The 15,255-nt window shown below is 41.2% G+C and overlaps 1 protein-coding gene across 1 annotated transcript in view; it reads right to left on the bottom strand.

Annotated features, from left to right (window-relative positions):
- The window catches only part of tet3 (tet methylcytosine dioxygenase 3), a 59,591-nt gene extending 47,364 nt beyond the window's left edge, over positions 1-12,227 (bottom strand). Inside the window, exon 1 of the mRNA XM_036144623.1 lies at positions 11,624-12,227. Within this exon, the coding sequence (XP_036000516.1) occupies positions 11,624-11,998 (375 nt within the window). The 5' untranslated portion in view covers positions 11,999-12,227. The remainder of the gene's footprint in view (positions 1-11,623) is intronic.
- Positions 12,228-15,255: the final 3,028 nt, after the last annotated feature.

Here is a 15,255-nt window from a genome sequence, read left to right as displayed (position 1 = left end):
ATGAACAGTAGGGACATGACTTTCCTTCTGTAGAAGTCTTGTGGCAAATCTTGCCGAGTACTCTTGGTAGTTTTCAAAAGTCCTTCCTTGGCAACGCCCCTGGCTGGGAGATTGCCATCAAAAATAAAATGATGCTACGCATCTCTGTTCTCCATAACTGGGAGAATGTACACGGACACATGTGTATTGCAGCCAACAAGAAAACATTTGCCCTTTCCTGCAGCCACTGTGCAGCACGTACATTGGGAAAACTAGCTGATGTGTTCCTTTTATAAAAATGAAGCGAAAGGAGCTCCACTTGGTTTGCTAGATGAAATAATAGTGGCCACCAATTATGATGCAATAATAGGGAGATTTCATGTTTAGATACCAACAAAACATTTAGTTATTGTCAAAAATGACTGGATGTTTATCTTTTTAGCGTTCAGGCGTTTTTTAGAAGCAGTAAAGACCCAAATTTAAAAACAGAAACGCACAAAGGGAATGTGTCATAATAGGACACCTTTAGTCCTCAGCTCATTTAGTGTTTTTCTAGCTAAATAACCTACTAACATCTAACAACCAATTGGTCTCTACAAATTGCAAAACCCTTTGAAACTCAGTCAACGCCATGCTTATTGTTGAATGGAGCCTTAAATACCAATCTTGTTCAGGGACTACTTAAAACTGATGTGAGCTCAAGATCAATCTTTACAGCAAAAGAGAGAATGTCGGTGGCAAGCAGTGAAGAACTGCTAAATGCACTCAGATGTCAGAGGGCAGAGGTGGAAGGACCATGGGGGAAGGGATTCAGATGTAACAACAAACCTTGGCTTCAGCACAACTTTATGAGGAAAGTGTCTAGATTCTAAAACTTTTAACAATTTCTCCATTTAAAAAAACCCAAAACGGTTTAATTTACAGCTTCAAAGTCAGTTCTTTCTTAAAGCCTGTCTAACAAAAACATTGTCATCAGTGGCTCTCCAGTAATTTGTATTCAGTCTCACACTGCAGCCATGTGCAGCCAGAAAGTGAACCATGTGTGCTGACAAAGCATGCACATGGATCTTATTTGGAAAACACACCAGACAAAGCAGACGACAAGCAGTAAAGCACCCCGAGATGCTTGGAATCTCTGCAGTCTTTCTGTCAAAAAGTAGATGCACTGCAGAATTATGTTTCCTTGTCTTTATTTGGTAAAATTTGATGTATGCAGTGTATAGAAATTCGTAAATTACTTCATATGTTGCATTTGAATCACGGTAGTTCATTAATATAGCTTGGCCTTCATGTATAATGTTTGAGATGCACAGGAGCCCCACCAGACAGCCCACCACCACGGTTTTAAAAAATCCTAATGGAAACACTGACATAAGTACACGGTTCTAGAGAAATAGAAAAGAGGCAGCACCAACATCCGTTTCTTTCATATTCCATTTTAGTTTTGTTTTTTAATATTTGTATCTTGAAATAACTGCAACTATGAATGGATTTTCTACCTTTTAGTTATCTAAGGGTCAAATTAGGCAAAGGGCTAAAAAAGAACGTAGTCTGAAATGTACAGTATTCCTGTCACAGGGGTTAACACAGTACTTCCCCTTTATTTCAGACATCTTCATTTATCTTAGGAAGGACTGTTTGTTGGATGGATGCAATCTTATCAAATGCAAACAAGCCTGATTGTTTGACATTTTTTGACTTAGCAAAGCACAAAAGTTTTGAAGACTTGAAAATGTGTGCAAATTAAGCATTACTTATTGGAATGAGGATTATTAATTTACATCACTGGGGAAAATAAATTAATTCCTCCTTAAGCACACATGCTGCCATTGTTTACTAAACAAAAATGAAGCCAAAATGAAAAAGTTGTATGAAAAACTAAGTCCAGTCCTTGATGCTTCAATCCAGTGTAAAATTATACAATCTCTTCTAATTGTATAATTGGATTATCTCTTGAAATCATGCAGCAAAGGCATGCTACTAAACTGTAAAGACACCTACACGGTACCATCTCCATAACGGTCTATAAGTTATACATGTTGCAGCCACTTCTGAAGTTTCTAAACAGACAAGACAAGCCAAACTGGAAGAGCAATAACAGAAACTCAGATTTTCTGGTTTTGGATAAATAAGCATGTTCCACATCAGCTTCAGTATAACGTCTTTAGTTGAGTATAGAGCAGGTTCTCTAAAAGTTAACATGATGGATTTCTACTTCTGAACATACCAGTATCCTTTCTGTCAATTTCCTTTTTTGTTTTCTGTACATCTTGATGATTTAGTCCTAAAGTCCTCAAATTGCAGTAGGATTGGATTTATTGAAATTCTGAGGAACTTTTGGTATCAACTATTTGCATACAAAGGAGATAAGCTATAATGCAGAGGTTAACAAGCCCAAAAATCCAAAATCATTAGTAGGTTAAGCACAACAATCTTTGCTTAAAACGGATACTATTCCAAAAAGAAGATAAATGAACCTAAGATATGGGATGTGGGAATAACTCAAACCCAACTAAACCATGTTCTAGTCAGAAACCAGCTGGATTTTCCAACTTTTATACTTAATGAGTATTGTAATGATAATGTTAATTTAATGTAATGATTACTACCGGAAATTGAAGCTAATAGCAAAACATGCCAAACAATGAAGCAGCACTAGTGTAACTTTTAGCCACTAGGGGCGCTAGACCTGTCACTTCCAGATTTAGGGTCTGTGAAGGCTACTAGCAACACTGCACGGTTGCAAAACAGTGCCCTGAATTGAGGCTTATTTGGGGGCTGGTTCGCATAAAGTCAATGCATTTCATTGATTCATGAAAATGACAAAGAACACATTGATTAGCCACCGTTTAATTTTTGTGTCATGTTATTTGTTACTTTTTTGTAACCAAATACATAACGTAGATTACTAAAGAAAAATCTAATGAAAACCAACCACAAATGGGAGCTAAAATGGATACACAAATAACTAGAACAGTATGAATTTTAAAAGTTATTGTTAGGCAACTGATGTGACATGATCAGACATATTTTTGGTTCTCTGATGTAGGATTTAATCTAGAGGGGTGATGTGGCCTTGTCTTTAGAGGTAACTTGATGGCTTCTTAATCTGCTGGTCTAAAGCGATCTGCGATCAGATAAGAATTATAGCTCCTAACTCCTGTTCCTTGACCTTTCTTGGGATCAACCGTAAGAACACTATTGTGGGTAGGAAAGGAGCTTTGGACTGCTAAACTAATTTTGGACAGCCTTTAACTCGCCATTATGCGACGAAAATGCACATGTATGACAAAATCCAGGCCTACAGCCTTTCCGAAAATGAACAACAAAGTACACGCTCTTTTCTTCTGGACATTTTTGATCATTCCTGTGCAGAGGTGTCAAGTAACTAAGTACAAATTTTTCGTTACCTTACTTAAGTAGAAATTTTAGTTATTTATACTTTAGTTGCATAATTATTTCTTAGCCAACTTTTTACTTCTACTCCTTACATTTTCATGCAATTATCTGTACTTTCTACAGTCTCATTACTTCAATTTTATATCAGCTTGTTTTCGTTGTGGCTTATAAAAAAAAAAAAATTCTATGCTAAAAAAAAGCTATAAGAGAAAGCACACAGGCTCCTTTTCCTATCTCCTTCCTTACTGACTGCACTATTAGGACAGCACTTATCATGGCGACCCCTGACGTACTTCCGCTTTGGCTAAAGAATCCTTACTCAAAAGACATTTTCGAATACAGCCCAAAACACAGAAGGAGACTGTTTAATTTTGTGACAGTGCTATGTTGCCAGTGGTCTTCAGGGGCGCTAAACCTGGACATTGCAAAAGTAGAAGGGGCTAAAAGTTACACGGTGCTGTTTTAATGAGACAAAGGACTGATGATGGTTTAAGGGACACTGAAGTGTATAGACTTCAAAAACAGATGCAGACACTTGGAGCTCAATTTAAATGATGAATCGGAAGGTTGGAAAACAGCTGGCATGATGCCGTGCTTTCTTTTTAATATGGATTATCAGTGCATTGTTGTGGGAGTAGCTTTAAAATCTCATCTTTAAATCTCCATGGAGCAAGAGATGTGACAGAAAAGGGAAAATGGCGTAGTTTTTGCTCAGGAAACTCGTGGCAGTTTTGATAAAGAAGTTAATTGGAAGAAAGAGTGAGACAGAAATGTTGTCCTGACCCATAGAACCTCACTGAGTGCAAAAGTATACTTTTTTTCCTCAAACTTTTTGTCCAGCTTTGGTTGAAGCTTAAGATGTCATATCCAGAACATTATTATAAGTTATTGTTAAGTGTAAAAACATGACATTAACCATATTAAATGTGTATACTCCAGTGACTAAGTAATTAACTATGTATAGTTTTAAGGAAAACTAGCTAGTAAACTTTAAAGCTGTGCATCAACAGATAACCTGATTTTAGGCGGTGACTTAGTAGAATATGATTTAAGCAGGAAATGTTTGGAGCTACATTTACGTTTTAGTGGGACACTGAAGTGTATTATTCAGACTTATGATTTGGTGGATGTTTGACGTTCTAAACAGAGAAAAAGTAAGCAGTATTCATGGGCTCACTATAAGGAGAATTACATTTCTTTAGCAAGAAGAGATAGATTTTACGGTTTTGGTAATAATTTTCAGATCATTCCATTTGTGGGTTTATTCTGATGATTTTAGGAAATGTGTTTGGAAATGGAATAAAGCCTAAAAGAGCGTTGAGTGTTTTGAAGTGAATGATTGTTTAAATCCTCCTTTTAATGTCGATTCTTCTTTCCGCTTTTACCTTTCACGGCGAGTCATCCGTCTCCATCTAGCCCTATCTTCAGCAACTTCTTCTCTCACATCAACCACCTTCATGTCCTATCTAAAGGAGATAGCGACAAGATTAACTCCTCCCAGCCAGCAAATGGTGCACAACCTTCAGTTGTATTGGATGCCAGCAAGTTGGCAGATCCTTTGGTTAGCACTAGCAAACACTTAACTTACCAGTCTAGAAGTTAAAGCGGCAACCTCCGTGTGGCTTCTGAGTCCCTTTATGTCTTTAAGTCAGTGTGCTTAGTTGGTTTCAGGTCTGGAAACGGGCGGGCCGGTCCATTACCTTCGTTTTGCAGGAACTGCTGACACACTCCAGCCACATGAGGTCTGGCACAGTCTTGCATGAGGAGGAACCACACCAGCATAAGGTCTCACAATGGGTCTGAGGATCTCATCTCTGTACCTAATGGCAGTCAGACTACCTGTGGCGAGCTCATGGAGGGCTGTGTGCCCCCCCAAAGAAATGTCACCCCACACCATTACTGACCCACTGCCTAACCAGTCAAGCTGGAGAATGTTGCAGGCAGCAGAACGTTCTCCGTGGCATCTCCAGATTGTCACATGTACTCAGTGTGAACCTGCTTTCATCTGTGAAAAACACAATTAACCAATCTTGGTGTTCTCTGCAAATGCCAAACGTCCTGCACGGTGTTGGGCTGTAAGCATAACCCCACCTGGGAACATCAGGCCCTCAAACCTCCCTCAAGGAGTCTGTTTCTGATCGTTTGAGCAGACATGCACATTTATGGCCTGCTGGGGGTCATTCTGCAGGGCTCTAGCAGTACTCCTGTTCCTTCTTGCACAAAGGTGGACGTAGCAGTCCTGCTGCAGGGTTGTAGCCCTCCTACGGCCTCCTCCACATCTCCTGATGGACTGGCCTGTCTCCTGGTAGCGCCTCCATGCTCTGGACACTATGCTGACAGACACAGCAAACCTTCTTGCCACAGCTCTCAGTGATGTGCCATCCTGGATGAGCTGCACTACCTGAGCTATTTGTGTAGGTTGTAGACTCCGTCTCATGCTACCACTAGAGCGAAAGCACCTCTAGCATTCAAAAGTGAGCAAAACATCAGCCAGAAAGCATTGGAACTGAGAAGTGGTCTGACGTCACCACCTGCAGAACCACTCCTTTATTTATAGACCAGTTGTCTATTCCATTTGTATGGAGGACCAAGTCTTCCAGATCTAAAAATAAATACAGAAATAAATAAATGCTCAATAAATAAATAAGCATACAATTAATTGCCACCAAATTAATAAATGTAGGTAGAAATTAAATTATACAGTGAGACATAAATGTATATATCTCTTTTAATTAGCTTATTCTTTTATTCGCCTTTGTAATAATTACCTTATTTATTTATTGTGCGTTATAATCTTCAACTTTATTTATTAATTACTTATTTTTTTAAGTATTTATTTTTGTGCATGTTATAATATTTTTGTCTGTTTTATTCTTCCTTTGTATTTTTTTACCCTATATATTTCTGTGATGCTATTTATTTCTGCCTGTCGCTTTTACATTTCTGCCTGTCCTTTTTACATTTCTGTATGCATTTCTGCCTCATTATGCAAATGAGGAGGGGTGTGTCTTAAGGGCTCAACTTCTTCCCATTGGTTGGTTAGCATTTTACTGCGTCGGTCAAATCTACATGGCTTTTCCCCGCACTAAAGCTTAAGTAATGTCAAATTTCAGGCAGTTTTCAGAACGTTACATTTACAAACAGACCTCTCTCTCACAGCAAAGCAGAATAGCTACACAGTTACCTCCAGTCCATGTGGGTGTTACATTTTTCGTTATAAGAAAATGTATTGATTTCTATGGTTTCAGATTCAGAGTATTATTTTCTTCCAGGTTGTAATTGTCGGGCGGCGGATGATTTCCCCTAGCTGCAAACTTGGGTTCACCTGCTCTGCAGACCACAGCAAGGGAATTGGATATTGACATTACAATCAGCTCATATGGTTTCCGTTCGGCCAGCGAGTCTCCCATCGCGGTGGTGCATTAACATTGGACCTCTAAAAGCTTGATGCAGATTCTTTAGCAAGAAGAGATAGATTTTACGGTTTTGGTCATAATTTTCAGATCATTCCATTTGTGGGTTTATTCTGATGATTTTAGGAAATGTGTTTGGAAATGGAATAAAGCCTAAGAGAGCGTTGAGTGTTTTGAAGGTGAATGATTGTTTAAATCCTCCTTTTAATGTCGATTCTTCTTTCCGCTTTTACCTTTCACGGCGAGTCATCCGTCTCCATCTAGCCCTATCTTCAGCAACTTCTTCTCTCACATTAACCACCTTCATGTCCTATCTAAAGGAGATAGCGACAAGATTAACTCCTCCCAGCCAGCAAATGGTGCACAACCTTCAGTTGTATTGGATGCCAGCAAGTTGGCAGATCCTTTGGTTAGCACTAGCAAACACTTAACTTACCAGCGTAGAAGTTAAAGTGGCAACCTCCGTGTGACTTCTGAGTCCCCTTATGTCCTTAAGTCAGCAAAAAAGTTTGAGCAATGTTCACCCTCATTTTGCTTTTATTTTGGGCCGCTTGAATCTGAGGAGTGTAGCGCTGAGAAGAAGCCATTTCTCAGCGCTATCGTGGAGCTACTACGATCTGGCAACGCCTGAGCTCCGACTCATGTGACCTCAACCTACTATTCCTATTGGTGCAAAATCCTTCTGTGCCAACTTTGGCATTATAACCAGAAGTAAATATTTGTTTATTTTGGACCCGTCAAAATTTAAAAACTTTAAAAAATTATTTTATACTATACATTTATTTTTCTGTAAAACAAATATATAGTATATGGGGGGGGGGGGTATCTGAAACAAACTGTAATGATTAACTTTATTGCTCAAAAAATAAAAGGAACATTAATGTAAATCAAATTTATTAACCCATGGAGATCAGGATTTGGAACCACGCTCAAAACTAAAGTGGAAAAACAAACTACAGGCAGACCCAACTTTGATGTAATGTCCTTAAAACAAGTCAAAATGTGGCTCTGCAGCGTGTGGGGCCTCCACCTGCCTGTATGACCTCCCTATAGCACAGATGAGGTGGTGGATGGTCTCCTGAGGGATCTTCTCGCAGACCCGGACTAACGCATCCGCCACCTCCTGGACAGTCTGTGGTGCAAAGTGGAGTTGGTGGATGGAGCGAGACATGATGTCCCAGATGTGCTCAGTTAGATTCAGGTCTGGGGAATGGGCGGGCAAGTCCATTACCTTCGTTTTGCAGGAACTGCTAACACACTCCAGCCACATGAGGTCTGGCACAGTCTTGCATGAGGAGGAACCACACCAGCATATGGTCTCACAATGGGTCTGAGGATCTCATCTCTGTACCTGATGGCAGTCAGACTACCTGTGGCGAGCTCATGGAGGGCTGTGTGCCCCCCCAAAGAAATGTCACCCCACACCATTACTGACCCACTGCCAAACCAGTCAAGCTGGAGAATGTTGCAGGCAGCAGAACGTTCTCCATGGCATCTCCAGATTGTCACATGTACTCAGTGTGAACCTGCTTTCATCTGTGAAGAACACAATTAGCCAATCTTGGTGTTCTCTGCAAATGCCAAACGTCCTGCACGGTGTTGGGCTGTAAGCATATCCCCACCTGGGAACATCAGGCCCTCATACCTCCCTCAGGGAGTCTGTTTCTGATCGTTTGAGCAGACATGCACATTTGTGGCCTGCTGGGGGTCATTCTGCAGGGGTCTAGCAGTACTCCTGTTCCTTCTTGCACAAAGGTGGACTTGCAGTCCTGCTGCAGGGTTGTTGCCCTCCTACGGCCTCCTCCACATCTCCTGATGGACTGGCCTGTCCCCTGGTAGCGCCTCCATGCTCTGGACACTATGCTGACAGACACAGCAAACCTTCTTGCCACAGCTCTCAGTGATGTGCCATCCTGGATGAGCTGCACTACCTGAGCTATTTGTGTAGGTTGTAGACTCCGTCTCATGCTACCACTAGAGTGAAAGCCCCACCAGCATTCAAAAGTGAGCAAAACATCAGCCAGAAAGCATTGGAAGTGAGAAGTGGTCTGACGTCACCACCTGCAGAACCACTCCTTTATTTATAGACCAGTTGTCTATTCCATTTGCACACAGAGGGTGAAATTGATTGTCAATCAGTGTTGCTTCTTAAGTGGACAGTTTGATTTCACAGAAGTGTGATTGGCTTGGAGTTACTTTGTGTTGTTTAAGTGGTCCCTTAATTTTTTTGAGCAGTTACGTCACTGTCGGTAATATGTCATTGAAATGCAACAAATGTCAAGACCTTATGAGATAATGTATGAATGTTGATACATTGCCTGAATCCACACTGCATGCATCTAATTTTACCAAAAAGACAGTAATCAGAGGCACACACATTTACATTATATTTATATCCTGCTCTATAATCCAGGGTGGAATCATGGGCGGCTTTAGGCATGCGTTATACATTGGCAATGTGAAAACGGAGCAGGTCTTCTGTCTGCTCCCTTTGCTCTGACTGCATGCAGAGCTTTCAGCACTAGGCAGCTGCCTGTGAGACAGCGCTAAGGGAAGTGGGAATATTATATTTCTTTTTTCATAATAGGTCTACTTTACAAAAGGTAAAGCTATAAGATGCACCTTGACAAGCTTTTTTTTAAGTTGGGTCTGATGTAAAACTTTCAAGGAGATTGCTTCATAAGCCACCACTGAAGAAAAATACTGGCGACTTGCAATGGCTAATTGTACATTGTACTATTGCACTTAATGCATTTGTGTCTGGTTTTAATCCTGCAGTATCAGAAATGTCACTTTCGCTTTGTATGAGAGACTATGTTCCATTGTTTTGTGCAATGTTCCAGATTTATGGACTTATTTATAGTACTTTGAGACATTTGGGAATCATTCGGAGAATGTTTTACAAAACACTGTTGATTTTGGTCCATATGGTAAATGAAAGAAGAAAATGGGGCGATTGTTGAATTTCTTTGGTCAAGCAAAGTTGGCAATTTACTTGAGCAGATAAGATTACTAATGGACAACATATAGATTGTGTACAGTTTTTCAAGAGTATGTTGAGAGCAAAGAGAGATTTTGGAAAACAAATATTTCAAAATGGACACATTGAATATTTGGGATTATAAAGGTTTTCTGTTTATGGATCACTATTACATGAGTACATTTTTTTTAAATCAAAATCTTTGGTGGTACTTTGAAAACTTTGTATTTAGTTAGTTGGTATCTGATATAATAGGTTTGAGAACCACTGGCTTAGACAAATATACATTAAGCTCATGGTCTTAAAATGTGAACGTTGGGGAAGATAAATGACAGGATTTTTTTTCTATTCTCGGTTGATGTCTGTAGGTCTTTATCATTTTGGAAATGTGTTGTAAACTGTATAGAGGAAAAAGTGCTTGTCAGGCTGTTTATCAACACGTGCGGTGCCAGGTTGTATTCACTCCTCTGGACATGCTTTTGTAGTGTATTCTAGTTTTTCCTGCTGACCATCCACACTCTATCCCTCCTCCTTGGTTTTACAGCCCATCCCCCAGTGTTTAAGATGCTGCCGCCCATAGATACACACATACGCACACATGCACACTTCCATTAAAGCACAAGAGAAACACTTTAGGAAGCTGCACTCTCTCTCTCTGTTTCTTTACACCCCTATACACACACACACACATGTGCGTGCGCGCACACACACATACACACACACAAACTGCCTAAGGTTAACCCCCACCCTCATTGGAAACTGCAGAGGTCAAAGGGCAAAGCGCAGGCAACGGCAGGAATTCTCTACCGCTGCTGTTTGGTAGCCCCCGCAGTTTCAGCCATGCAAACATGCTTCCCTCAGTCTACTACTATTAAAAACAATAAATAAAAAGACACCCAAACTTAATATAAAACCATAATATTTCACAAATTAAACTAATGATATAATTCATCAATTTGCTCTGCATGCAGATATAATTGGATTTTTTAAATAATTTTAAACCATGTTTGCAGTGCACACAGTGTTCTATAGTGCGGTATAAATTGTGCATGTCTATTTGAGTTGGCAGGACTATTACTTCCATCTGCTCTGGCACCCTTAAATGGAAGCAGAGGCTGGTTCTGTATGTTTGCCACAAGGAGGGAAAAAAAAACCTACTATATTTGCTAATACAAAACTTTCAGTTGTAAAAGGCAATTTTTAGTCCGACTGCCATGTTTCCTCACAAATGGGAGGACTTTAGCTTTTCCACACCAGCGCCTTTGGCTCAGTCTGTAAAGTCAGTCTGAGAAAAAAAAAACGGTCCTGACTTGGAAACGGTAAGACCAGCAGCTGTGAAGCGGACGTTTGTTTTTCTTAATGAACGTCCCTGAAAAGACGTGTTAGATGCCTGGAACAGTGTGTGATGAATTTATCTATTCAGAGTGGAAAAGCTGCTCTCTCCAATCAGTTTCTGTCCCCAGTCACAGTACCAAATGTTACAAGGCCTCCAGCTAAAAGTTGAAAACATATTAGTCGGATAACCTGACAAATGTTAACTTTTTTTGTTGTTTTTCTGCCTCGTTCTCTAATGAATGCTCTAATGAATAATGGGGCTAAAATGACAGTGCCAAATCGTTTGGTTGTTTTAAATATGTAAACCCATGTTTCACAGCAACTGCTCTCTCACAAACACAATGCCATGTCACCTCTGCTGCTAATATAAATGACTAATGACATCTTGAACGCTGTTAATTATAGTTAAATCCGAATTGGCAAAACATTGTTTTTTTTCTACCCGCACATTAATACAACATCCTTGGAGACAAAACTTACATAAAGCTCGAAAGATAAAACCAAGAGCCCATCATACCTCACTCTCTTGGCCCTCACTCTGTCTCTTCTTCAGCTGTTCACATTTGCGCTCCTTGCAGATCTGCTTGCGCGTCCTGCGGTTCAGACAGTTTGAGCAGGTATCACAGTTCTCTTTGCGAAGACAGGGAACGCAGGCGCCACACTTCTTCCTCTTCCTCTTCTGGAGGTCAGCTGTGAGATCAGCGATGGCCTCCACCGAAGACAGACAGAAGAGCCCTGCTTGCTGGTGTTCGGCCTCGATATATTTGCTCAGAGGAGATGTCTTTTTCAAACATTTTATTCGCAAACAGTGAGAACGAGTCTCGTCCGCGTCCATGGAGAGCTCGCACGTGTCTTCAGGTGGTGGACCTTGTCTAGCCCTCAGCCTGGGCATGATGACACCCCTGTCTGAGCTTCACTATAGCTAAAAAGGACAGAGACTCAAACACATGGATAAAAACAGTTGCTTAAAACGTAGACTTTAAAATCCACACTGTGTATTGTCTAAATGGGGCTCTAGGATTTGAATGCAACGACTGCAAAATGTCAGTCCGTCCAAAAAAAAAAACACAAGCAGATGGAAAAAGCTCTTATATCAGTCTATATAATCAAAGGAAACTGGAGAAAATCCCGGTCTTCTTAACTGTGTGGGACGGTACAAGAAGAGTTGGCTTAGTGTTCATGTTGTCTTCCAGAACAACATGAAAGCATTACGGTGTTCCCGGTCCCCCGGGGGGCCCTGGAGGATCCGAGCGGTAACTTTGAGCCTGGATTCCATCTCTGCGCTTTGAAGAAAGGCTGGCAACCCACCAAGTTGTTGGGCACTCGGCTGGAGCTTCAAGGCATTGTCTGCCCAGCCTGGGTACCGTCTGGTAGCGTGCAGAGACCACATAGAAAGACAGGAGTAAGAAAAGACATTCTCTACTTAAATGAACCATAAAGAGGTACGCCGGTGCCATTTTGTTCCATCACAAGATGCGAGGATACAAAACCTCCACTGGTCACAGTCTACACTGTATTCATCTGGTTTTAACCACATTACAATTCACAGACACGCAAACCCTGAGGACCACTGTCTGGACAATGTCTGGTTAAAAAAAAAAAAAAAAAAACAGCTGTCAGGGCTTTGAATCCAGTTGGCTCATAGCCACACAGACCTACGTGCACAGTTTGAGAAGTTGATGTGTTCTATTAGCAGAGCACACATGGGCAGGGGTGGCTAGGTCTCCGTGAGTGAAGGAGGGGGATGATAGGGTAATGCCAGGAACAGTACCCTTTGTTCTGGGGTCGTACACTCCAGTGAACCATCAGTGAAGTGAACGGTACAAAGAAAGCCCAGTGTTTTATCTCTAAAGTCTGGTGTCAAGCAAGTGAAGCCAGTTTTCCTTGTTTGCTAAAGTTTTGGAATCATTTCTATGTTGTGCTGTGGAACAACCACCTGAGCTTTTCGTAAAAACTCAAGTCTTGTTTAGTGAAAACAAAAGGTTCAACTTAAATTCTTTACACCTATTATCTGAGGTTTCATTGCCACCATTGACCGAACCTAAGCGATTAAACGAGGGACAAAATGAGTAAAACCTGACAACGTATATCTTTCCCCATGTGAACATATGAAGGCTTTATGTAGTGGTGTTTCAATCTGTAGTTAGTTTGTTTTCCCTCTCATCTAACTTGTATCCAATATCCAAGTATCCAATGATGTAATCCGACACTTCCATCATTTTAAGCTACAAATGTTTTACTTTTAACCAACATTTTCAAATGAAGCCCATCAGTACTAGGCTGAAAAGACGGCCCCATTTCTAACCACCAAACAGTAGCTAAACTTAAGAGGAAATTAAAACAATACACTTTGCGTGAAGGTTACAGTAGCTACCTAATGTTAGCTAACAACCAAATGTCTACATTAGACATTTTCTATAAAACAGTCAAATGCTTTAGCATTATACGATAACAATTAATGTCAAAGTAAAGCAAGCAGAATTTACCTGTGTCCTCTTGTCTGTTAAGGACGGTGAAGCGTTGCTCACTTCTATTATAACAACGCCATTGTCTTAGTTCACTACTACATCGTCATAGGATAAAAAAAATATATTGCAACATTGTCATAACAAATGAAAAAAGTTACAATGAGGGATTCCGCTAATTTCACGCAAAACTGATTTCTGGACCAACACGTTGGGAATATCTAGCGGCAGAAACGCTGACTCAACGGTTGGGGTATTTAACAACAAGAAGTAAATCACCGAGCACGTGGTCTCGTCTGTTCTGCGCGCGTGTGGAGAAGTCGGTAATGAGCGCGCGACGCCACCTCTGTCATGTCAGTAATGAGCTCCCCTCTGCTACTGTTGTTATGATTACAGTAGGTCCACGTGCTTTCCGACAGATATCCCTGCGGGGGGTGGAGGGGGAGGCACGGAAACCCGCACAGAAACAAGGCCATGAGATAAAAGCTGACACCCCGGCCCCAGATTTTACATTAGGATACCGCCTGTTATCTGCGCGCGGATACACAAAACCCAGTTAGAGCCGTGAGTGGCGGCACGCGGCTCATTACCCCAGGTGACAAAAGTAACACTTTCACCGCCAATACACATGGGGATTTAGCTTCAGCACGGGTCAGCTCACTGTATCAAAGTTCTAAATAGCACAAAACCTTTCACGTTTATTATTCAGAATTATGAAAAACGCGTATTTTATGTTAAAACCTCGCATTTTACACATGCCTATTGATGATAAATGATGCCATGCACGGCAAAACATTAGAATAGAAAAACACAGATGTTTTAAAAAGAGCAACAACAATATATATACATATATATTTACAATATAACAGCCAAACTTACCACAAAATGTCACCACATTCCTCCTTAGTCGAGAGTTTCGCGTTGAGGGAGTTTATATTTCTGCGGAATGACTCAGCTCCATAAATATTTAGCTACTTTTGTTTTGTTTGTTTATAGCTAACAAACAAACTTACTCACGAGGGGGGGAGATATGAGGATAAAGTTGGAGCCTATATGACATGTCTCTGCCTTTAGGCTCCTGGCTGGTCGAAGTTGTGGGCCAGAGAGTGAGAGGTAGACTAAGACCTTTTGGAAAGGGTTAAAGTCATTAGGAAATTACGGAGTGGAGTGCCGCCACTAGGAGCACGTGGGAGGGGGTGACGTCACAAGGCGAGTAGACCAGGGTCCGAGTCGCCCCGTGTGAGGGGAAGAGGTGAAGGCATCAGCAGATGATACACAGGAGCTCTTCAAGAAGCCTTGATCACAAGTCCACGAGGTGGCTTATTATGGGGGAAATGATGGGGGTGTGGTGTGACGTCATCAGGCGTGGGTTTTAAACCAGGTGTAGCTTCACCGTGACGAGGCAGCGTGGATGTTTTAGGCCTCCACTGACATGTAATGCCTCGCTGTGGTCAGAGGAGGGGGTGTGTGGGCAGCCTAGCACAGCTCCCAGTCAGCAGGAACGCTTGAGTGTCAGAAAGTGGCGGGTGTGCGTCTAAAGAGCGTGGAGCCTGTAAAGAGCCCCCAGATTATACTGGAGGTGGTGTTACACAGCGTGATTTGTGAAGAGCCTGTAAGATATTCTGATGGCTGAACATCAGAGTACGTTCAAACCATCAAGCAAATATTTGGAGAAGAAGGGGAG

This window comes from Fundulus heteroclitus, chromosome 12, assembly GCF_011125445.2.
Source record: "Fundulus heteroclitus isolate FHET01 chromosome 12, MU-UCD_Fhet_4.1, whole genome shotgun sequence".
Lineage (NCBI taxonomy): Eukaryota > Metazoa > Chordata > Actinopteri > Cyprinodontiformes > Fundulidae > Fundulus > Fundulus heteroclitus.
The sequence above is the reverse complement of the archived record's forward strand: the minus strand, read 5'-3'. Positions and strand labels throughout refer to the sequence as shown.